Source organism: Aethina tumida, chromosome 7, assembly GCF_024364675.1.
Source record: "Aethina tumida isolate Nest 87 chromosome 7, icAetTumi1.1, whole genome shotgun sequence".
In the NCBI taxonomy this organism is placed as follows: Eukaryota; Metazoa; Arthropoda; class Insecta; order Coleoptera; family Nitidulidae; genus Aethina; species Aethina tumida.
The window spans coordinates 16,561,294-16,588,221 of NC_065441.1; the positions used below are offsets into that span (position 1 = coordinate 16,561,294).

The window sequence follows — 26,928 nt, forward strand, 5'->3', positions numbered from 1 at the left end:
AATTTTATAAAATTAACTTCAATTTAACTCGAGTTATTGACTTTGGTAATAAGACATGTAAAAAGTCGTGCAAATAACCGAAGCTTGCTCTAATAGACATCCCAAAAGAATAGCGGCCCAATAAAACTCGAGAACTGGAAAAAAATGCGGAAAGTTTTTGGCTCTGTCTTTAAACAATAAAGGAAAGTTTAAAGTGCGTTCCCGACGGACGTCAGTGATATCCACATTTCAAATAGAAAAGTCTGTTTGGGTAACTAAATGATATTCACTCTCGCTGCCTCGGATTTTATGCAGTGCAAAAAATTCTGGTTAAACAGCCTCGAGAACAAATTAAAAACAAAAGTGTTAACCCCCTAGTTTTCTTTCAGCTAAACTAAAGTGCTCGGCAACAATGAACGGGCCCAACATTAGGAGTACACATTTAGTTCCTTGCAACAATACTAAAACTCTCACATTTGAATTATTAATTAAGCCCCGGCACTGTTTATATTTCGCGTTGTACGCTTTTGTTTTTGTGAAAAGGCTTAAGTCTTCACCGGGACTACACAATTAGGGCGGCTGTCGAGTTTTTAAAATTGCGTAAAGCGGATATGCCTCCGTGGAAAATTCGTTTTAATTTTTCATATACTCATTGTAAATTGCACGTGTCTAGACTTTTTAAATGATATGCTTTTGCTGAGTTCGTATCATTTCTGCTGACGTTTTGTCGCTGGCGATGCTTTCATAACAGGTTAAATGGAAAATGTTTGTTCTTAAGTCCTAATGTTTCCTGTTGGGTAAAGAGCAAGGAACAAAGGAGACTGAAGATCGACATGTGGTGGATTCACAGGTGCTCTGTTGTTTAAAAGTTGGTTTTTATGAAACGTTAGTGAGCTGACCTTAGGTAGTATTACTGTTTATTATTTTTGTTAAATATCGAATGGAAATAAATATTTAAATGTTATTAAAACAAAACATTTTGTGCCATTATAAATTATTTATTTTATTGTACTATTTCATTATATAAATATGCATTTTGTTTTGAAACGTAGATACGTTAAATAAATATATTTAAATAAAATGTTTGTGCAAATGTGACATATTTAATTATTATGTCCAATAATATTATTCTTTAAATAAATGTATTTGTTCCAGTTTTCAGAAATATTTATATTACGAAGGTTGTATGATCAAGTTTAAATTTTTCAACAATAGAAAAAAATGAATATCGATCAGTGATATTTTTCGATTTTTTATACCTGGCAATACATTCTGGATTTTTATGTTGAAAAATAAATTTTGGCCAACATTTTATTTTATTATCAAGATAAAGTACTTAACACACTCTAGGCGGGTAGCAAAATGATCCAAACTAAGTTGTTGAATTATAACAAAAAATAAGAGATAATTCTTTCAGTTCCGTATGTAAACCAATAGAGTAAAATTATCTCACCCCGCTTTTAAAGTAAGTACATTCAAAAAGGTAAAAATTACCCGACCATCTAACAATCAACAGTTCTCGAGACGGGTATTTTTACCCGACCCGTTTATAGTGTGTTAATATATATCTCTCGAATTGATGCGCATTCGCCATATTTGAAACTTTTTCAGATTTGGTGAATGCGCTGAAAATGAACGTGTCAATTTATATAATATAAACAATTGCAACCCTTTTTAAAATCAATCTGATTTTTAGTGTTTTAGAATTTTTATTGACGTAATAATATTTTTACTGGAATTCCAAAGATGCACGAGACCATTTTAATATTTTAACCGGAACTCAATGCGATTAAGCCTTAAATATTTTATTGGCCTACTCCAGATGTTCATGTATAAAATATTTGCACTCGTAAAACCCTCAATATGTATGGTTCGCCGTGTAATAATAATATTGACTTTTCCAACAAAAAATTTAATTTAGAGTGACCCTTTGATATTTAATCGTTATATTCTTTTGATGCTGTATTTATTTCGGCAATTTCAAAGTCCTTAAGGGCGAACTTGGAAGGAAAATCCGCAAGAATTTCTAACATTAAACCCTATTCATTCACTGCGCTTACACTTCAATGAAGCACATTTAAGAAACAATACCGCAAAATTGGATAGAAATTTCACCGTTCGCATTCATCAATATTCCCTTCTAATAATAAATTAATACGCTTTTAGAATCTACAAGGGATTCGTGATATTTTTATTTTCGCTTCCATTAAATCGAAAAACTGGTTCGTGGGAATGATGAGCTATTTTTATCTAGAATCTCGCCTCTTCATCGTACAATTGATTCATTTACATACATTTCTTGTTTATTTAACGTTGTTTTTACTTTCATTAGTTAATTTGGCCACTTGTTAACGAACTATAAATCTTACTTAATACGATCAATTGTCATGTAATTATGATGAAATGGTATTTCCATAATTTTAAAAATTATAGATTCTACATTTGTCCAGTGATTGATCACCGAGCAATAAATAAGCATTATCCATTTTAAAACCGTACACCTGATATTACATTTACATTTCCAGCGTAGTAAATCTGCATAAGTGTCAACTATCAAAATGCACCACGAAATGGACCAAGAACGTCGATAATCATAAATATGGCAATGAATATTTTTACAGTTATAGTAATAGCACGGTAGATTTATTGTGGTCCCGATGGAGACGCGTTTCAAGTTATGTATGTACGAGTTAAAGTTATTTCCAACGTCTATGAAATTTATGGAGGTTCTTCTGCATTGTTCTCGTTTTTTTTATTTATTACGTGCTGGGTAGCCGAAATTGTCACCGGACCGCCTCTTTCCACTCTTCCATCGTTAAACTTTTTCACGGGACGTCTAACAAAGCACGTGTGAGGTTTTATCTAATTATTTATTTACCGCGAGACCGGAAAATACATGGTGCAGCACTTTTTTGTCACCGTGGCCGAAATATGTTGGTGACGATTCAGCAAACGCCACTTAAAATGTGATAAATTTAAACAACTAAACGCGTTAAATTGCCTCATGAACTGGTTCATTTGCATTTGCGGATTAACGTTTGATGAGATCACCGTAAGTGCGATTAATTATACGAGAATTGAATGTAAAATATTTTTTAGAACTCAACGCTTCCGCTTTTTGATGTGGTGCGTATTTGTTAATATGATCTAATTGGCTTTGGGGTTCTTTCAGTTAACGTGTTTCATTTGCAAAATATACTAGTAAATTTAAGCTTATAAATCGTTAATGAAATTTTAAAATACATGGAAAAATGTTCAATAAATGCGTAAATAACAAATACAATCAATTATTTTATTATTTTAAAGAAGCATAAATGTCTTATTTGGTTATAAGATTGATCACCCCTCAAAAAAAAATGATTGATTAGGTAGATAATCTCTCTATATTTTTTTACCCTAATTTCAAATAACACAAAATGTGGTAGCAAATATTTTAATACCCTTGTATATGCGTAGCAGAGAAATTATTCCGATAGATTACCTGATAATACTCCGGATGGCATTTTGATATCGTAAATCACCATCTACATCGTCTCAACATACCGTACCCATATTATAAACTAATTTAGTATAGACACTGGAGCCATTTGTCAAACCGGATGACTTTCCTGAAAATTCAAATTGACCATCTGACGTTGTAAAAGATGATGCTTCCGATAGTTTTCATCACATTCAATAATCCCAAATAAATTAAATTTCCACTCCAAGTCGCCTTAGTGCAAATTTTAATTGAATCCATGTTGCCACTTAATCTGTGGTTAATTGAATTTTATATTCTATTTTAAAACTAATATCCTAACGAGTAAACAATTAATTTCTGAATTAACTGAATGTCGATCGAAAATTTGGAGCGCGGTCCTTTGTGGCAAACAAAATTAAATTGCTGGGTTCAAGAATGTTTTCTTCGATCCAATATAGTAAAAAAAGGCCGAACGTGTCATTTAAATATCGTCCCTAAGATTCTGGACCGGGTTTCCTCAGCTGAGCACAATTGCCAGTGAATGTCGCCATTGAAAATGCGCGAGAAAAAGGTTGCGTCACTGAATGGCATATATCAAAAATATCGTCTCGAAAGATTCAATAAATTATGATGCGGTAAAGTAAACAAGATTTGGAGGGATTCGCCGGTCCTTGATACATCTTTTTCAGCTCGTGGAATACAATCTAGATATTAGCCTGTGGTTGTGCGAAACTTTAGTTCGATTTAAATCGAGGGTAACTGATCCCGTTTTTTACTTCCTGTAACTTTTTTATATCTAATATTGACAAGGAAATGGAAGAAAAATGATCCCGTGTTTTGCATGTAATATCGTGTGTTTAGAGGCTCTGAAAGTTTAAAAAATATATAAATCGAATTTAAAGTTGAACTTTTTCAGGTTTTTAACGTAATCTTTTATATTTTCCCCCCTTAAAAGTTTCAAATATGTCAAGGAAATATATTAAAATGTTACACAAAAAAGTTCAATAATGAAACAAGTATATTGTTCAACATAAAGGCTCTTAATATTAACATTTGTTTCGTTTTTCATTATTAACTTGCCAAATATGTTCCAAATATACAAGTAAATATAATTTATTAAGTAAATAATAATATAAATAATAATTACAAATTTGAATTGATACAATATAGGAAAAAATAAATGGAAACACGTTGCAATTGCAAGTTTTTCTGAGTACTTCAAAGTGTCGATATTTAATCTTATTAACCGTTGATGGTTCACCTTTCCGATGTACTTGGGTCTTAACAAATTTGGGTGGTACACACAAATTATTCCCGTTGAACGTTGATTAAGCTGATATCGTTTGCTAATAGAAATTGAAAGCATCCACTCTAATTAGCCCTAGTAATTTCGACTACGTGCAGTCGAGCTTTAATTAAAATCTGTTAATAAAAATTGGCTTTTACCAACCGTGAATGGTGCCTTGATTTGTTAATTGATAAAAAAATTGATTTAGCTAACAATTGTTATTAATTTACTGTTGATTATTACTGTTTAAATAAAACCAAATCAAATAAATATATATTAACAATATCGACATATACATCAACTTTTCATTTAAACAACAAACATAAAAAACTAATTTTGTAAAATTGTAATTGTGATGAGGGAGGTTAAATTTAAATGAATAATTGTATTTTATTATCAAATGGAAAATAAAGTTTAATTAATACACAGAATCATTTCCAATAAATATTAATTAGTGCTAAATCGTGGCTTTAAACAATATTAATTGGTACTAGAAAATTTAGGGTTGTCTGCTTATAAACTTGTATCAATATTCAGGTAACGTACAAATTTACCCCGAATATAAATTACCCTCCTTCGATACTTTAACCTACTTTTACTGTGTTTTGCTTAAAAATACAATTATTGCTGTGATTAAAAGGTCCTTTTACAATTTTATTGTTTTTACTAAACTGCCAGGATTAACGTAAAATAAATTATTCATAAGAATCCGAATAGTTTTTTCCCTGGTAATCTAAAAGTGACTGGGCGGGACAAATCGGGAATATAAAGGCTCAGCATTAAAAATATGGTCCAAGATCACGAAGGGTGACAAATGTATGCATTAAACATTTCTCCAGCTGGTCTTACAAAACCATTTCACAGGTAATTTGCGCGCGGTAAAAAATTATTTTCGAAAGGAATCGAGAGTATAAGATGCGATCGGTCGGAGGGCGTTTGAAGACCGCACGTTTATTCTCCATAATCTCGAATGCATTTATTCAAGGACTGTCAATGTGGCGAACGTGATAAAAAACACATTTGATATATGGGTCCGTGTTCATGCGACTTTTCAACCCCGCACATTTTTGTTGGCCTTTTTAAACGACGTGGTCAACGCCTCGGGCATCTAACCTGAATATTTCAATTCCCCTTTCATATATTGCAACGCGAAAATACGTGTTTACTCAAGAAAATATTAAGAGGAAAAGTAAACATAAAATATGCTTATTCTATTTAATTTTATTAGTACATAAAAATATTAAAGGATGATATAAATAAAAATTATTTTTACTATACAGAATATAATTTTTATGGTTACGTTTGGTTGTAAATACACAATTTGAAGGAAATAAAATAGACATGTTCTTAAATTTATCTAAAATTGTATTAGTAAATACAATATATAAAGGGAGAAGTAAACTTAAATAATTATAACATATATTTATTATTAATTAATAGAATTTAATGAATATGATTTATATATTTCGTATAATAATAAGATATAATATTGAAACATAAAATTTATTCTACGTAATTTGTTGAAATTTATAAAAGTACTAAATTATATAGTGAGGATGATTAATAATTCGAGTAAATTACTATTATTATAACACAACAGATAATCAAGGATTAAGCTTGAATGTTAATTGTAAATATCAATCTCCCCTTTAATAGTGTTTTTAACACTCTGATAAGCATCAAATTATCCGCGAAACAGATCATTATATTCAGTTCAACCCCCAACAACAAAATAATTCAATTTTATTGTAATTACAGGCCGAAAATTTCTCATTTAAAATTATCTCAGGCATGGCTGTTTGCTCTAGTTCATAAATTAAACCGAGACAGTTTCAGTAGACAAAAGGTTTTTAATAAAATTCTAATAATAACGCGTTTTCTTTTGTGAGTGGCGAATTCGCGTGACTCGCAGGATTCGATATAACTGCTTGCGCAAGGTCGTTTTATAACTTAATAGTTCTGCTGGATAATATTATAATTAAACGGTGAAGGTTTTTTTTTACTTTTTCCACTCATTTGTTATAATTTATTAGCGGTAGTAAATTATGTCATGTAATTGTGTAATTAGTAATTAGTTTTGTAGCTTTATGCACGACATCCTCAAGTTTAAATTAAACCATCGATTTGTCCAAATTTATAATTAACATTATAAGTTTAAAACATCTGTTTCGTAGTAAAATCCCAACCAATTCAATTAGAAATGAACATTCGGCCTCGTCTGAAAATTATCACGGACATTTTGCCATTAACAACACACCGAAAATTCAAATGGATATTTTGATCGCGTCTCGCAAAGTTTTCGAGCCTTTAGAACTGACCTAATTGCATCTTACGACCACTACAATGTGCATTCGCAATTCCTGCAAACTAGTTACGATTGGATTCGTTGTTTGAATAGTCCGAACTTGTTCGTTTCTACTTTAACAAAAGCTAATTAAAAGATTAGGGAACTCGAAAAACTAACACTGACACTATGAGGTCAAGTGAGTTCAAATTTTAATATATTTAGTAATACTTTTGGCTGTACATTTTTGTTTAGGTAATCGTAAATTTTAACCTACAAAAAGGTATAAAAAAGAAAAACGTAAAAATATTTAAATAGGTGTTAGTATGGATTAAAGTATGCAGAAATATACAAGTGTTTCGTCTACACTTTCTAATGGCAATTGAAAAGTGAACTTGAGTTACATCATGCTGGAGCCTCATTTGTTACCAAAGGAATATTGGCCAAAATATCATCTGTTGAAGTGAACACAAAGTTTAATTAGAACCTGTTAATTGGTGCTAATAGATAAACTATAAAAAGGATTAATTTTCAATTCTTCTCAATATGAAATTAATTTTAAAAATCAGTCAATTTGTAATTTAATGATTTTTTTGTCAGTTTTATAATTTTCATACATCTAAATCTCATTAACACACATTTAATTACAATATATTTGGTGGCAGAGTATCATCATTAGAGATGTTAGGCGAGATACGGTTTCACGAGTCTTGCGTTACCAGAAATGTAAGGGAAAGTTTCGTACATACGAGTATGTGCTCAAAAGATCTATTTATATAACAGAGTGTAAGGGGGAGTTAAAACAAACATACGAAGTGTTTCAAGTTTCGAGTTGCCACTTCCAACCTAGTTTTATTATTCCAAACGAAACTTCAGAAATTACCCGAATTATTCAACATTAATTAACATCGAATTTGAATTAAGAGAGAAAAAAAATAAGCTCCATTCATAAACTCTGTGGATGTTCGAAGTAGTTTTTTTGCCTTCCAAACGAACCCCTATAATTGAACACATCAAAAAAGTACGTACGTAACATGCGATAGGTGTGTTGTATCGGCTGGCCAGACACTGCGTAATTGGAAATCTATCAGCGATAAAAATATAGCCGAAACATCAGTTGAACTTCGACATAACTTCGAATGATTCAATGGAGTGCGAAATAACCGGCTCCACTAATTGAATAACCGTATCGCGTCTGTTTGATTTAGAATCCGATACTAAGTTCTTTTCATTCCATTCATCCATTGCGGTTATTAAATTAATCGATTTAATTAATCAACTTTACTAATATATATATTATTTTATCCGTACGTAATCGACGGACAATTAAAAAAATCCGGACCACAAATTCGGAAATGTGCATTTCCCTTCGTGTTCAGCTGAAACTTTTTATTCCCTTCACTTGAAACTGATTTGATTTGACTTCAAAGTAGATAAGTTTGGCTAATTCCCAAGCAATTAGGTCTAATCCAATAAATGAGCTACTTGTTGATATAAGTGTTCATGCGAGATGCCGTTTTTATACTGCATCGAACTTGCGGAAATAAACTTTAATAATTTAGTCATTGAACTCATTTTTATGTTACAAAAACATATGTGAATTATATGTGGATTATCAAGAGAATCCTTTAAATAATTATTGACATAATGAGATTTACAAAGAGTAAATATAAAAGGGAATGACTAATCTAAGTGCGACCTCATTTTATGTTATATACTCTTGTTTTGGATAATATTATAGCCATCTCAACTTTGTTGTCAGATTAAACAGGAAAGTTTTAATTATGTATCGTATTTCCAATCAGAACTCAAAATGAAGAGAATAAAGTTATTTGGGGCTTAAACAATTATTTTAATTGTTTTGATGTTATTAACGTTAAAAACCTAATGTTTCAAATAAAACTTTATTCCAACTTGAAATAACCAACAAACAAATTTTGGGTAATAAAAGCTAATCTAAGTTTCATTTTAGATCTAATCTTAGACATCGACGTAGAAGTTAATCAAGTACAAAGACTGTAAACGAGCGAATAATTAACCAGCAACATAATTCACGATAAAGTTGATAATCCACAAAAGTGAAAGCTGCAATATATTATTGAATAGTTGAGAGTTTATCTCAGGAACCGCGACAAATTAATCGAGGCATCTGGAATACGAAATATCTTAGACGCGTGATAAAAACACGCCATCGTTCCACTGCTAATGAAACACATGCTACCTTAATAATTTTAATGAAACCAATTTTCTTAGGATGACAGCTAATTATGACGTACATGGAACGGGGAGAAACAAAGTAACAGCGTAACGCGAAACGCGGAGATGTGACTTTTTATATGGAGCGGAGATTACTCCCTCACATGCTGTTTTTTGATGCAATAAAAGCGTAACTAGGGTACTGGAATAATTTATTTATGGATAACGCAATTTACAAACAAATGTGCCTCAATTATTTTTGGCAAACAAGGAACGGTCGTTTCGATTTTAATTTTGGTCGAAAACATGTTTTAATTGGAATTTCAGTACTAGCTTGATCTTCTACATTGTTCGGTATTCCATTTTATTATTTATAAAATAAATATATTTTTTAAACGCATGTACTTATTAATTAAAATTTCGTGCAAAATTCCGTTAATAAATACCAACACAATATTTCTGAATAGTAAAAATTAATTTTTCCATATGCTGAACCTATAGATTTAATCTGTACATATTTATGAACTCAATTGTCACAGGAGGAAATAATTTGTTTAAAAAACGATTATCGTTCGATGTGAATCGACAAATTTAATTTCCATTTTTAATAGAACCAATATTATATTAATAATCCGATATGTACAAAGTAAAATCGGGTCAGTGCTTCATTTTAATAAATCCGAATTATTTACACATTTTATTTAAATGTAGTGCTAGCCATTTATATTTATTTAATAGAGCGTACTTTAATTTAGAAATAATAATTCATATAAAAGAATATTCTGATTAATATTTATTTTAAGTCTTTTTTATTTCATTTTGTTGAAAAGATACATTGCATTCAATATTCGTACTAAAAATGTAAACAAACAATTTTATATTTTAATGGAATTTTATTAATTCTCTATTTATGATTATCTATTAGTTGGAAACAAATAGGGTAAGATCAACTTGCATTCCTTGTGTAATTGAAGAACTACATTTGCATCTTTTGAAGTGCATAATTTGAATTTCTTAAATTAAATATATTTAAAAATATTTTCAATATGTTTTATTTTGTCCTATAATATTATTTGAATATTTACAAATCCCTCAAATTTAAATTTCAAAAAAGGCTCCTCACTCATATTTCTATAATCTTTGGTACAGTCGTGTTTAAATTTGGTATGTGTTATCCTAAAATGCATGCCTGGAATTCAATATAATGAACTTTTTTCATATTGTTAGAGTGGCGTAGATTCTGGAGAATTTTCCTCTTTGTCTCGGCCTATTTTCTACGCCACTAAACATTTTTCTTAAACTGTTGGGCGTTACATATTCTTTGCACAATTTGGAAGAAAAAATGTACCCATTATTAATATAGATCATCACTGTCGTTTTTAATATAATTCAGTTTTAATGTTCACTTTAATTTTCTTAAAAAAAGCAGAATTTACGTTAGCTATTATTTTAATTTTTGAGGGGGTTGTAATATCATTTTACAATATATCTTTTATTTAATTAGTAAAAACACTTGTTTTTATTAATACATTATATTTTTACATTAGTTTTTTTTTTTGTTTGTTATAATTTAAAAATATTTAGGTGTTCCCTAGACACATTGACTGTGGTTGTGCAGATATTAACAAAATACACCTTCACCAATAATATCAGCAGTTGTTTAACCCTATACTTTGGAAGCTGTAGATTTGAGAACATTTTAAAGACAGGTAATATTTTGCTGATGCAATTGTTTAGTAGGAAGCTTTCAACTAAGCCGGAAATGAGTTTAACGTTAATATCTATTGTCGTCTTGAAAGAAGAGGGTTCACAAAGAAGAATGCCATTTAAATGAAACGGAAGTTATATAGAAACTGAGATACAAATTTTTGAAAATGACTAAGACACTAAAGACAGACAATGTTTATTGTTTAGTCAACCAAAATTTGTAGAAAAAATAGTGGGATATCAAAGGCAAAACTTAGTTTATTTTTATATTAAATATAACGGAAATAAAAAAAAGTATTAACTGGATGAATAATTTCCTCTATTCGCAGTAGTAAACTTTAATATATAATAAAAATTTTGCCAAATACTTGTTTAAAGTTTTTTTTTTAACTTTTTCTCATGATCAAATAAATAAAGTTGAAAGGGGGTTAAACACCGTACTTCTACCTATTAAGTGATTTATCATTCAATTTAATCCAATTTTGAACGGACTCTTGACAATTTGAGCACCGCACCGCGTATAATGACGATATGCCGTGCGTGTTTGAATTTTTTATCGGCACAACATAAATAAAGACGTCTAGTTCATAAAACACGTATCGACGGAGCACTACGTCGATTTCCCAAGACATTTTTGCTAATACACCTAATGCGTAAAAAAGCGTATTAGGATTCCGCAGTGTAAAATATGTTTGACGCCTTCTGCAAGTGGTATGGAAGGTAGAAATTGATTGAGGTGGGCCAGGGCCAGGGCCGGGCCGGGCCGCATAAAATATGCGTCACACACAACGCGGCCCTCCGCGAAAAAATATAAGGATTCCCGAGATAAGGAAAATCCATTCCGGACTCAAATCCAAAGTTATTTCCATTATTAGTTCACGTCCCATTCTTGTCAAATGTACCAGAATTGCTTATTCCGGCCATCAAGCCAAATAAAGGCGCCCGCAAATTCGATTTTAAAATTCGCGTTACACTTCGGCTTCATTAGCCACGACACTTTAACGTCTCCGATACCGAAATATATTTCTGACGGCCTTGTACGTTAACTAACAACATTCCGATCCTCTATTTTTGACTCGATTGAATAATTACACCCTAATAAAAGGGATTTTTGTTACAAATCTTTAGAAATTGTATTTATTTATACATTCGTGCCTTTGTATGCTTAACGGTAATAGGCAGTTTGGCGAATTTATTGTTTGACAATGAAATTATAATATATTTGCGAAATGCGTGTCTGACAAACATAAATTCAATAAATACTGCGTCGAAAAAATATGTCTATTTACAATAAATGGGTCCTTAAGTAAAATATTTACATTGAATAATATTCACAAACGTGTTCAGTTCTGAACAATAAATTTATTTCACTTTTTTAACTGAAAAAAAAATTAAATTTTCTATTGATGGAAATTTCATATGCGAATGAATTCAATCACTTTATTATTCATTGGAATTTTTCATAAAAAATATAATTAAGACCGTAGGCAAAAACCAAATACATGAAGTTAATTATGCTACTTCACAATAGTTTTTCAATTCTGTTATTAGCATGTGATTTTCTATTCAACATTTGATAATCGTAGTAATTCAAAAGAATGTAACAAATTTAAAAATGTTTATGATGAAGTAAATTTAATTATCATATTTTAACGTAAAACGTTTGTTATTACCTTATATTTAATTAACACTGGTTATTTCTCATCACGAATCAAAAACGTGTTCAAATTGTCATTTAATTAGTAAAATTGATGCATCCGATAATTATATCATTGAATTAATTAGTCAGTATTAATTTTTTGACTTATCAAATCACTGTCATGGTAATTTAATATTTTTAATTTAAATTTCAGGATTCATCGTTATTTATTTTCGAAAATTGAATATAAAATTATTTAAAATTTATCAGTTTTAACGACTAGTGAAAATAATTAAATTAAAATTCGAAATAGATAAAAAAGTAAAAATTGCTACATGAAAACACATAAAATTAATAGTCGAAAGGTTATACATCAAAGTCAATAAAACTGTGTGTGTGTGTAACAAAACAAAGTACAATAATTCAAGACATATTTTTATTAAATAGAATTTAATATCAAATATTTGAGTAGTTATATACAATTATTTAATTGTAGTTCTATTCAATATTTATTGTCAATAAATATTCTAGAGTTAACAAAATAATTATGATTTATATTATGAGGATAATATTAAATTTTGTGGCTCTTGCTAATGAACACAGACATATTAATTAAATGTATAATTTGATTATGTTTATTTAATAATTAATGATGACTAAATATACTACATTTACAATAAATTATATATTGAAATATATAATAGTATAGTATGAAATTTACTCCGGTGAATTAGCAAATTTACATTTTGATTATATTTATTTAGATTAGATTGGTCAAAGCAAAATTAACGTATGTGTAGTATTATATTCAGCAAACGAAACAAATTTAAATTGTCATTAATTTTATAATAAATATTTTAATATGAAAAATCAGCAGCAAAAGTTTTCACGTAAAACAATACCATTGAATTTTAAAAAATTTCTCAATTAATTAATATTTAAATTTCGCCCACAGTTTCCACTTCGTTGAGTCAATCGGAAGGATACCTGCGAACACCATTAACGTTCGCAGACAAGGATACCGGGATAGATAATTGCCGTAGTTAGTCTGTTCGTGACACATGTTATCTGTGCGGTGCAGTCAAGACCATTCCGTCGTCGCTAAAACACTAGAAGCGAATGCATCCAAATAGATGCACCCGGATCAACTTCCGGTCCCGATTTTGAATTCTTAATGCGATTGTTGGGGGCGTTGCGGATGCACAGACGCTCCGCTCCATTCCTGATATTGATAGTTCAGATTAAGGCCGGCCGATTCGGGATGTTTTCAATCTCAAGGGGATTCAGGGATTGACTGATCGGTCCGTGAATTGCACTTGTGTGACGATTTGTGAGGAATATCGCAATTGTTTTCGGTTCTTTTCGATGGTAATATTCAGATTTAAACTTTATTTGTTTACATAAAAAGCTATTAATATCCTAAAAACCAATTAGAGTGACCTAAGTTATTAATTCAATAATATATATATATATATATATATATATATATATATATATATATATATATATATACACGTTATAAAAAGTAAAATCTTTTAAACATTTGTATATTTGGCACAAATTTATAAAAAACTCCATAAAATTTTGTTACGTAAAACGTCAAATATCATTTTATGTGAATTAAAAATAAATTTATATATTTTATCATATTTTTTATACATTGTTGAAATGAAAAGTTTTAATGCAATAAAAAATAATTTTCTTAAATATTACACCATTTGGTAAGATCCCATTTCCTTCTTCATGTAAAATGAAAGAATATTAAAGTAGTTTCTGTAAAATTTTAATAACAGTAATAAAATTACACCGTTGGTAAATGTAATTTCAGTAAAATTCTTATTTCAAACCACTCAGTTAGAATTATATAATGAATGAATAATGTATAAAAGAACTAAAATTACATTAATTTTAAATAATAGTTAGGATTAACAAAAATGTGTTGTTATTGCACTAAACTTATTATTAGATTATCTTCACATCTATAAAACATCCTAAAGCGTTTTATCATTTGCTTCTAAATCTGAGTTTATATTTAAAATTATGTCAATTTTATAATATAAAATATATTTTATAATATAATTTGGAAGTCGTTATTAACAAAACGAACTGGTATTAAATTTTAGTCCAGCTGTAAATGTGAAATAAAACTTATTTTATTATAAATATTATAAAATATTATATTACAATCAATTGACATATTTAAATATAAAACCTGTTAGTTTTTGTTCCAGATTTTAATGACCAGTTCTGAATGAAATTTTATTTTCCCTATTTTATTTGAGATATTACGTTTTTACTCATAGAACAACAAAAATTATATATAAAAAAATTGTGTCAGCAGTGATGGGAGGAAAACAGTGATAGAGCATAGCATAAAAACGTCCTGTTCATAAGTAGGGTGCAGATAAAATTTCGAATAAAACGTTAGAATGCATGTATATCTTAAGCTTATTAACGGGAGTAAATTGGACTTATAATTAAGCCAGTGGAAACAAGATTCAGGGCTACTTTATGGCAATATAATTAAAATTTTAACGTTTAAAGCACCGTACTTTATTTGGGGAATACCTGCTGTCTTAACAATATTTTTAATTGTGCGTGTTGTGGAACGAAGTTAATTGTTCAAAAAAACTGGTTAATTTAATCAATTGTTCCTAAGAAATTTGACGTTGATTAATGAAGGAAACGATTTGTGTTCCGACAAGGAAAAAGGCAAAGACAATTTATAATGGCATTTTTGAATTGAAAATTATTTTCAGGCAATTGTAATGTAACTGTGGGTTATAAAAAGTTAATTATCCTTTTCCATAGTTACATTACGTCCGCAGGAATAGCGTTAATTTAAAAATTCCACACTAAAAGAGATATTTCAAGGCATGGATTCAGGTTAAGTGAAATTAATTGGGACAATCCTAACACACAGTGCGATGCTAATAGCCATTAGCTTGATTAAATTCAACCATGTTTAAGTTCTACTGCTCTGCACTTTCAAGAAACACAAAATTATTTTTAAATTATATTAGACAAAAAAATACATATCAGAGCAGGAATGCAAAGCATCGATTGGTATCGATTTAATTAGGGTATTCGACGTAAAAACGTTGAGGCTATTAACAAGGACTAAAACAGAACTGTACGGTCGACATTATCACATCTTGTTTCATCAAAAGTTCGGATTTAGTCATTAAGGTCGGGCGCTTGGGAATCAACGACGCTTGAAACTGATAACGAATCTAATCAGGCAAAAAGTCCACTTGTTAAAAGATTGCACCGAACTTTGATAATAACATTTTTTTGGCGCCGCGGCCTCCGTCATAATTTCATTTGGTCATTAGCTGAATCGGGCTCGGTTTTCATGACGCGGACTCCATTCGAAGTTTTTCCCGTTCGGGCAAACGTCAGCGGGAAAAAATTACTTGTCGCAAGGTTTACACGGGAAATTAATTTAATCGCGTCTAATAATGCAATTAGCTTAAGGACGCTCGATTTTCGACGGAAGTTTAACAACGAGGTTAGGCGCTTTATTTAATTTTCCGATTTTTATTATTCGCCATTATATTCTTAATTAAAGTTTTTGCAACAAAATTTTAAATTGGTGGCGATTCAATTAATTAACATTGTTTTTTTGAAAACTTTTCAAAGTTTGACTTCAAAACAAAATGTTTTAATGTCCTTTATTAAAAGTAAGGAGTATAAAACTATAGAAAGTAGAAATTTTTAAAAACCTGAGATGATTAAAATTAAGATAATATATACTATTTTGTTCAAAAATTTATAACTTGATTTTTATTGTCACGTTTTACTTATAATTTAAAAAATTTTAACAAATAAATACAATAAAATCCTACATATTTAAAGTTTTGGTGGATGCGCATCAAAAATTAATCTTGAAATTATTTAATTAACTAAAATTCTTAATGTTTTAGAATAATAAGAGTAATAAAAATTAAAAATATATTAAATTTAAGACAATGTAGTTAAATGTGTTTCTATTAAGCAAGTTTATTTTTTATTGGTAATTAATTTTAAATATACAATTGTACGCATTTAACATATTTTAGGCTAATTCTAATAATATAATAATACATACCAAATATAAACAAGATTGGATTGTTATGGATATATAAGAAAATACAATTATTGAACTTTAAATTTAAGGGGCTGTAGCTTTTTCATGGCAAACTTTAGAAAAAATTTTTATTTAATTTTTCTTCGTTGCTGAAGACGTGTCCTAACTGTTCCCAAATTCTGACCATTTATTTTAAACACAACTTGAATATTTTTAAAATTAATCTTTTTTTCATAACTTTTGACATCTCCAATATTTATAGGGTTTCAAAATATAAAATGATTATTTATAATTATGGTGAATGTGTTCAAACATATTTTGTTAGCTTTATTGGAGTTAATTAATACCGTTTTAATTTAAACTTTTGTTTTATATATAATTTATTATTTTCCACAAAACCCTTTTACATTTTTAATATTAAACAATTTACAGTTATTGTGGTGTTTCATGTAAATAAAAATAATAAACATTAAAAATCTGGTGACTAACTAATGAATTTTCCAAAAATGTTTGTTAATTTAATATATTTATATACATATATATTTTACCTAATTATATTAATATAATGTAATATGCAATGTATGTATAAGTATTTCAAATAAAATAAGTAAGAAATTTAAAATTTACAATATTTATAGCGATTTTAGACCAATACAAAATACTTTCCTTTGGATGTATTTGTTACGGGCAATAATCAGAATTTATTGTTTAAAACCGATCAAGAAAAACGAAATTTACAGCCACGAATGTAAAAATAAATAGTTGTCGACACCAACACAAAACCAGCCGATAAATTTGAAATATAAGAACTATAATTCGAGCCATAAATTCAAGTTTCCCCCTGTGGGTCAGTAATTTTAAGTCCGTTAGCGGCATGAAAAGAGTCGAAGTGAGTTTGAACATGAAAATATCGCCTTGATTTATCTACCATCGGAATTCCACTTACACGTTAACATTTCCGCCATGTAAGTTAGACGCCGACACTGACAAAACCGATCATTTTCACGTAATTGCACTTGGAAACTTTATGCATTCGGTTTTACTTTATCAAAGTGCGATTAATCAAATTTCACATAAATTCGTTTAAAATCGCATCCACGTGCACGTGGGCTGGAAAAGAGAAGAAAACCTATCTGTGGCACGTGTTTAATGTAATTTATTAGTTTTGAAAGTGAAATAAGGTGTTTTGACGTTCCAATTTAAAAAGGTAAAACTGATTTGAAAAAGTTCGCTACAAACATCTCTTTTGCGGAGTTAGTTAAAATAAACCGAATAAATCTGTCTCGCCAATAAAAGAGGCCATAAAATATTCCTTTCACATAATCCGGGCCAGAAAAATCTAAAATATAGAAAACATGTACGAAAAAGTCGAATTTACCGAAATCCGCAAAATCTGCATATCACACACAATGTCAATATACATAAATTTATTATAAAAGGTTCTGATCCAGTCTGAATACCAAAAACTGAACACATACATGCGGCACTTAGATGCAATAATGGCAACATGTTACGTCGCAATATTTTACAAAATATTGCCTTTTATTACGGGAAATGTCTAAGTTACATATAAATGTCTCATTCTAGTTATCTTTAAGCAATCTTACTCAAAAGTTACGCCATTCCAATGCGAATTTTATATATGACATCCTTTTTTATTTAGCCAATATTCGTATATTCGTTTTATTCAAAACCACTTCTTGCCATACTTCAACTTTAAAGCCTCAAATTCAAATTTAATTTCTACATTTTTTTAAAATACCATATTTTTTTAAGATTTATCATTTTCTTTAATGTAACGAATTTTATCTATACCTTTGTCAAGTTCTTTTTGTTGAATTTTCCATTAAAACTCTCGAGTGTATGCTTTAAAAAGTAAGTAGTTAATCTCGGGCAATAAATTATTTTATGCACAGGACCACGTGAAATACGTACAATGCCAAATACGCATATATCATTTCGTGAAAATGATAAAACACGAACTGAAAAGAATTCATTTATTTGTAGGTCTTTTCCTTTTTATCGACATCTGTGATTTATACTGTTTAATATGCGTAACAAAATATAAATCATGTACGTCATTAAGAATTATTTACAAACGTATTGTTCATTTTCATTTTGTTTTCGAAATAAAATAAATTATTAACACACAAAATTGTTTGGTAACCTTTAACATTTGAAAATATAATATAAAGTTAATTGAATTTAGCAACTGATAAAAAATTTTAAACATTTTTAACCTGCTGATACATTAAAATTGTTTTTCATATTTATTCATAGAAAAATATTCTTTTTAGAGCATAACATTTTGTTACATATAATATTTTTGAACATTAGAGAGTGTTAATAACGCATTAATGCGATTAATTTGTTTTTAAAAATTGAATTTATTTACACAAACAAATATTATGTTTCAAATAATTAAATTTTATATTCAATAACTTTGTTTGGAATAAATGGAGCGAATAAAACTTTGGTCAATAAAGCAAACCATTTTTCTTCATTAACTATACAAACAATGTTAATAGCAGGGTTTATATCCAACCCATATGTGAAATTTCCTTAGTAATTTATTATATGTTTTATTGCTTTCACAATTATTATTACCATTATACATTATGATTTAACATCTGAAAAATTAGTTATAGTTATTTAATAAATCTTCTATAACTACCTATTAAATTTATATGCTATACTTTATACATATATATTTGGAATATAGTTGGAGTAAATTTTAAACTATTTCAGAAGCTTAAATTTGTAGACTTTAACTTATTTTATATTTAAAATTGAATTAAATATATATGTAAAACATATTTAAATTTCTGAAACCCTTTTTAGTGTATGTAAAATTGAAAACTTTTTAATAATTATATTAGTTTAATGACTTTTGTAATTTGTCAAATGTTTCAGACATCAATTATAAATTTAATTACAAATAATGTTTAGAAATTTGTTTCATAAAATCGTAAGTAATCATTAATTTTTTATCAGTAATAATTTTATTTTTAGTTTCGTTCGCCTGCGAAACTGATCCAATCAATTTCAGTTCGAGAGGCTGCAATAAAAGTTCTTCAAATTTAATATTTCCTCTAATTAATTTTGGTAACTTCCCAACTATTACGATCGATAAAATACTCGACTAGAAAAAACAAATTTTAAATTAATGACTTTAATAAGACAGATTAGTAAGTAGATGGCGAAGTGTTTAAAATAAGTTTATGTAAATGCGACACATGCACATTACAGAAGTGTAGACTGTAATGAAGTGCTCTCTACAACTCATTTACTTCTCGTAGCTGTGTATGATGACCCTTTGTCACGGTTGCTTCGATTTATGTCCGGCTCAATAATCATTGAAAATCACATCCCTCGACGTGTTCGGTGCAGGTGGGTGAGTGGCTCGGTTAAAAATAAACCGGCACATGAATTTATACATTCTCAATGTTTTTTTTTTTTCACAGCCGCCCGGTCCAGTAACACATTTATTCGTTGTTGTTTTTTTAATTAAAAAATATGCCGCGTAATTGGAGAAAAAAAATACAAACTCGTTAACATGGAGGAACGACTTTATTGCCGTGCTTCCAAAACCATTTTATTAGTGTTTCTACCGCAATCACACAATGCCGTCTAGGTTTTAATTACAGCAAAAATTTTGAAAAATTATTCGTGCATTCCGTACACAATATTAAATTATGTTTGTACATGTTTATCTATGAAGTAACTTATAATAACAATTTTCATAAATTATTATACACTAATAAACTGGGAAACACAGAAAGCAACTTAACCAGAATCATTAATTTTCCACTTGCAACTACGATCCTAATCAACTCAATTAGTTTAAAACGTCGAAATAGTTCTTGTATGTCCCTGTTATAGTTTTATTATACCTGCATGTTTAGATTATCATAATTTCATATTCAGGAATTGCTACACGCAATGCTTCTTGATATTACTCCTACACGTTTGATGTCAGATAAATACAAATTAAAGTACATAAAAAATACACTTTTTAAAGTTGTAGTCTTAGAATACGGGGTATAATTAACTAAAATATATTGGTTGTTAATATTAACCTTATAATGGTATAAAGTTATTAAGAATTCTATTAAACAAATTGTAATTTCCAAAATATAATTTTATAATACACTAACATGTAAAACGAATATCTATCAATATTTTAACACTTTTGTAATTTACTAGAGAGAAATTACACCAGCTTTAATAGTGAAAAGCCTATGATTTATACACATATCGATAAATCTGGATATCGATAAAGCCATTCTAAGGTTTAATTAATCATAGACCCTATTTAAATGTATAAATAGTTTCAAATTAGCTCGCATATCGATTTTATAATTAAAACTAAACAATACATTCATTATTCGACATATCTATTTATTCATCAACACACCAGATATTTTCATATTTGAAATATAAATGCTTTCGGCAGTAATTCCTGAACATTTATGAATCTAATGGTGTGTGTTTGTTCAATTCAGTTCCATTTTGTTTCTCTGAGAACGAGTGGTCTAAAAGAAATAAATAATATTATTTTATGAAATTACTTTCATCATTAATCGCCTCTTCAACATCATAATAATTTGAGAACTTGATATATCATCACTAATTTATTTAAATCACACGCAACATTAAATATATATATTAAAATATATTTCTTAATAAAAATAAAACTCTAATTAAAAAAAAATTAATGTCCAAAATAAAATAAAAGTTCATTACAATGTTACTTAGCGATCTAAGCAAAGATATCTTTGTTAATTTTACATTTTCATTATTAGCTAAGTCCTAGAAAAAGTTAAGCTTAGACTGAATTAGAATTAAAATTAATTATTAAATTATCATTTATACTGTCATATCTCAATATACATTTTTAAATAAACACTAAATTATTTACTAATTAATATTGATATAGTAATACCATAACTGAACCGATTTTTTTATAATTAATTATATTTATCAATTAGGCAATAATAATTTTTTGTTTTATTTTAATTATAAATTTCAATTAATTAATAATTTAATAATTATTAATTTGTCCTTATGATATGAAGTGTAATTTATAGTTTGCCAGATGTGTGTATCGGAAATCCAAGGAATTAGTTGTGTCTCACGAATTGTTTAATGTAATCGTGTTTATTTTATCAAACAAGCATTTATCAAGTCTTTACTTTGGTAAATACTTACTTAAATCAAATCCTTGTTTGGTCGATTAGAAAAATGGGTAAATCTTAGTAGGTATTACATATTTAGCATTTTGCTTTAAAGAAAATAGTGGAAGGCGAATATTTTCAACAAAAGGCATTTTCTTTGACTTATCAAAGCCCTTTGATTGTGTCCTTTGGGGAATCCATGTTGGTATTTTCGCAGGGCTTCTGACTACAATGTTATTCAGTTCGAATGTGGGAAATGCTAAATTTCTAGCTCACACAAATCAATTATACAGTATTCCAACAATTTTATGGAATTATTATACAGAGTAAACCGCAAATTTTATTTTGGTATTCCATTACATACTAATTAATTTTTGAGCAATTTGCGTCCATGAAAAATATTAACCATTGAATTTTATTTTGTTAGACAGATAAACGTTATTTTATCTTTTGGTTTTCCAATTTAATTTCCAGCTGGATCCTGTGTTCCTTAAATTGTAAGATAACATTTTTCTACTCCAATTAAAACAAGAAATCGATAAAAATGCAATTTTCAATCTTGACTCGATTAAAAATAGTAACAGCCTTGATGTTTTTCCCTGCATATTTCACTCGTAATTTCCCTCTTATTGACCTTAATTCCTTTACATGCAACATGTTTTAACGATAGTGAATTAATTCCCCTTGTTTTAAAACAATTATTCTTTGCTAAGAAAAGGAGGCTGTTTATAATACATTGTAAATGGAAATTTAAAAAGTTAATTAAGGCTCTTATTAAACATAATTTAAAGTTTATTCCATAGTGAACAATTTGCAAACTAACAAAAACACGACGGACTTCTGTCGTGACTTATAAAACGCTTATCTGAAACGGGCTCATTTTATTGAAATTTATTAAGTTTGCTGGTCATTTTGCATTTGTAATTAGCTATTGTATAATCAAAGTTCATCTATAATTAAAAAGATGCCCGTTTAAAACTGTAATTAATTAATTACTGTGAAATTACACTAAACTTTTAATTAACGTAATTATTATTACACTAACAGTTTAATTAAATCAAATAAAAAATTCAGTAATATTTAATTTCTAATGCAAATAAAATATAATTGCACAAGTTTCAAATTAAATAAATCATCTCCCTGCCGACATCCGTAAAAAATGCAGGTAAAAGAAGTCCTATACCTCATAATGGAGTTTCTTATGAGGAAAGTTTCGTCGGTGAAATTTCTATAGGACGCATTTGAATTCTCCAACAATTTCTCTCGATTTAATAAAAGTCGTCTCAATTTTTTTCGAACCGAAACCTAAATATTTCTGTTTGAAACTGTTTTCTCCCCCCATTTAATTAGTTAATGTTACGGAGTTTAAAATGTAGTCGTTCCACGTGAAGTGTATAGTGCGACAAGAAAGTTGAGAACTTTGTGAAAGTGTCGTTAAAAGACCTGACCACAATGCATCAGGAACTGAGTGAATGGAAACAATAAAACTTTTCAAATTAAATTCGTTCTGTGATTAATATTAAAACAAAACTTTGATTGGAAATAATATTGTGAGATCAACTTTGTTCAATTTGGATGTTTTTTTGCGTGCATAAATTAAACAACACTTATAAATTTCGGATTTCAATCATAAACTTGTATAAACATAATTTATGTGAGAGATAACTGATAAAGTTACAAATTGTTTGTTATTGTATACCTGAAATTTGTTGCGTAGCAGTTTTACGAAGTTAATTAATTAACAGATTCGAAAGAAAACTCCATCGATAGAATTACATAAATAATAAATTTTTATTCTTGCAGTTGAAAGTTTGCAATCGTACTTAATGATCCAAACAAAGATGTCTTTGTAAATTTTTTATTTCCATTAATAACTAAGCCCTAAAAAGTTAAGCTCAGACTGAGAAGTAGTTTTTAACTAATTAAATTATTCAAGAGGAAACAAGAGAAAATAAATGTTTAAATACAAAATAATGAATTTTAAGAGTTATTACTAGAAACAACAAAAGAGTTTGGATTATTTTTTATCGTTTTATTTTCATTTCGATCCGACATTCAAATCATTATTTTGTCAAATCTTAAATACATTTCGGAAATAAATTCAATATCTCATCTCAAATAAGATAATGTCAGTCACATCAAAATTTCATTTGGCATGTCTATAAATGAGTTTAGCTGACAGATGTGACACTTCCGTTCCAGCAAATCCAGAAATATCGTATCGAAGATTTATCAAAGAAATTATTATCTTTCAAATATCGAACGTGGGATAAAATTATGAATTCATGTTATGAAAAAACTTTGTGACCTAGTCATATTTTTTAATTTTGAGGAGAGAAAACACATTTAGTTCTACATTTGTTCCACTGTCAACAAAATTTGCATAATTTATTCAATAATTCGACTTCTTTCAGTGTTTTATCTTAATTTCCCCCTTTTGATCTTCAGATAAAACAAAGTTGTCTCGGCAAACAATAAAAAGATTGATTAAATAAAGTTCCAATATGAGTTTAAGTTTTCCGTGTCCATCGGCCGCGTTTTTTTAACTGTTTAATATGAAAATTTATCCGCTGTACCAATTTATGTGCCTTTTTCCATCAAGATTGCGCAATAGAGTGTATGATTTGATCGATGGAATTATATCTAGAACCGATTTCTAAAAGCATTTCGGTTTACATTGTAAATTTATGACGGTGGTGGTACAAGATGAATTGTTGTTCGTTTCGGGTTTTATTTTTTTGGTTTATCAATTTCCACTTATGTTTATCAGGAATAATGTTCTGAGGATATTTTCTAAATTGATTTAGATTTATCCAATCATTTTTTGCTTTTTTTTTCTCTATTCATCTCTAAAATGGTTGTGGAATTTTTCTCTTTTTTTATTTTGTTTTTTTATTATTATTTTAATAAATTAATTTTATAAATTTATATAAAAATGCCCAAGAAACGAAATAAATTTTCTGATTTACTTAAAGATGTCTACATTTTTATTCGTATTTTTATTCAGTTCAATAATTAATTTTCCTTTTTGATTATTTACTATTTTTTATTTACTTTAATCTGATTATGATCAAATTAATTAATCATAATGTCTTAATTTTATAAATTAATTAATTTACAAATTTGTTGATATATTTAATAAATTACTGTTTCACTGTTGTATTTTTATTCATTTAAAATGAATAAAATCAAATTTACTTTATTTACAAAATTTATTTTGTTTAATTTAAGAAATATTCACAATAAAACATAATTTTTTGTTGTAGTGTAGAAGTAAATTAAAAAAATTCTAAATTCAGATAAAAGTAAATACTTTTTTCTCTCAATTTTATAATTGAGATTATTGTTAATCATACTTATTTTCTCAATTTTCCACTCAAAACTCAATTATCAACTCAAATACTTTCATAAATATTTAAATATGTAGGAATATATATAAAGCTAAAATATCTAAAATATATTCCAAAGTAATATTTTTTTATCGTTAATACAAATATGTCATAAATCATAATTGATTAAGTACAAACTCCATTTTTGATACGCGAATGTCAATAAGTTTTATAGAATGTGTTTGATGTTCAACACAAAGCCAGATAATTTGAAGGATCAAGGTTATATAATATATAACATCATTTGTATCAATTTATTGAGAAAAAAGACTCTAAGAAACATTTTTCTCTTAAGTAAAGCTCTTTGTACATTTATTGTAGATATTTTAAAGTTACTTATGTAAAAAATGCCTCCTTAAATAGTAATTAAACAATCTGAGTGACATAAACGTTTAAGTAATTTGTTTGTTCACTTACCAAAACATAAACTGCAAACGGCATAACAACAACAGCGACTAGAAGATCGGCGAGCGCCAAGCTAACGATGAAATAATTGGTGGCTGTCTGCAAAGTCCGTTCTCTATAGACACTCAAAATAACCAGGACGTTGCCGAAGAGGGTGAAAATCGGAAACAGCACTAATATCAAGGCCCAATAATTCTTGTGTACGTCGACCACGTTCGTTTCACATGTGCCATTCGTTCCATTCAGTAGCAAACTGCAATTGAAGACCTGATTGTCGTGGTATTTGGTCGAATCGGATGCCAAAAGATCAGTCGGGAGACTGATCTTCTCCAAGTACTGACCAACGTCTAGGGGGGCCAGAATGTTATATAATTCTAAGGTGTTGTTGAGGCTGTCCGTTAGGTTGGAGGTGTCATTGCCTATCAGAAACCTGGCATCGCCGTCCAGCTCCATTTTCTGATTGTTCATCAACCTTGTCGACACATCAGGTTTTATCACATCTTAAAGCCGCGTCTAGTTAATAGTTACATCAATGATTTAACGGTACTTAACTCTAATCTTAATCTAATTTACAATAAATCTTATTGTTAGTTAGTTAGTCCACTAGTTATTTATACTTTGACACGGTTCTCGTGAAGGGATCAAGTCCAACACTCCGGTGTTCCATGGCACTGATCGTATTACGAATACGCGGACTCGATGCGACTTCGGGACCGACGCGTGCGACCTGGACGCCGGTTGGATGGTGTATGCGCCGCGACGCCAGGCTCCGGAGTGCGGCGCAAGGTACCGCCCTGCCGCGTCCGTTCGCCGGTCGAGAGGCGTCGAAATTTCACCTTTATCTTACGAATTTGCGGGCAGACGATGCGAGGATTATTCTAACGTCCGTGGGGTTATTTGAATTTTTCGCGGATGGGAAATTCGACAGCGCCAGCGGGGGGTCCGTTCAGTGAGGGGATGGACGGCTGTGATGGATTCGAATGGGACCGGAATGTGTATGGGGTTATCTAAATTAATTAGGTATGATTATTTTCCGGAAGTATCGATTTGCTATTAGTTCCGGTTATTGGCGGATATTTATTACAATTTGTGGATTCAAAAATAAATGATTTCAAATTATCTGGAAATATTATATATAAATATTATATTTAATTTTTTCTTTCACAACTTGTGTTTTTTTTAATATTAATACATTTTTAAATTATTTACAATTATAAAATCTTTTCTTTTAAACTTTTAAAAAACTAAATACCTGTGTTATTAAGAAAGGCAATAAGAATAATGTGTCCCAATGACTATATTTTAATTGCAGTGCTTTATCTTCCACAAGTAGGT

At 29.0% G+C, this 26,928-nt stretch overlaps 1 protein-coding gene across 1 annotated transcript in view; it reads right to left on the reverse strand.

Annotated features, from left to right (window-relative positions):
• Positions 1–26,562, reverse strand: part of LOC109609377 (dopamine D2-like receptor) — a 120,840-nt gene extending 94,278 nt beyond the window's left edge. Inside the window, exon 1 of the mRNA XM_049970201.1 lies at positions 25,606–26,562. Within this exon, the coding sequence (XP_049826158.1) occupies positions 25,606–26,061 (456 nt within the window). The 5' untranslated portion in view covers positions 26,062–26,562. The remainder of the gene's footprint in view (positions 1–25,605) is intronic.
• Positions 26,563–26,928: the final 366 nt, after the last annotated feature.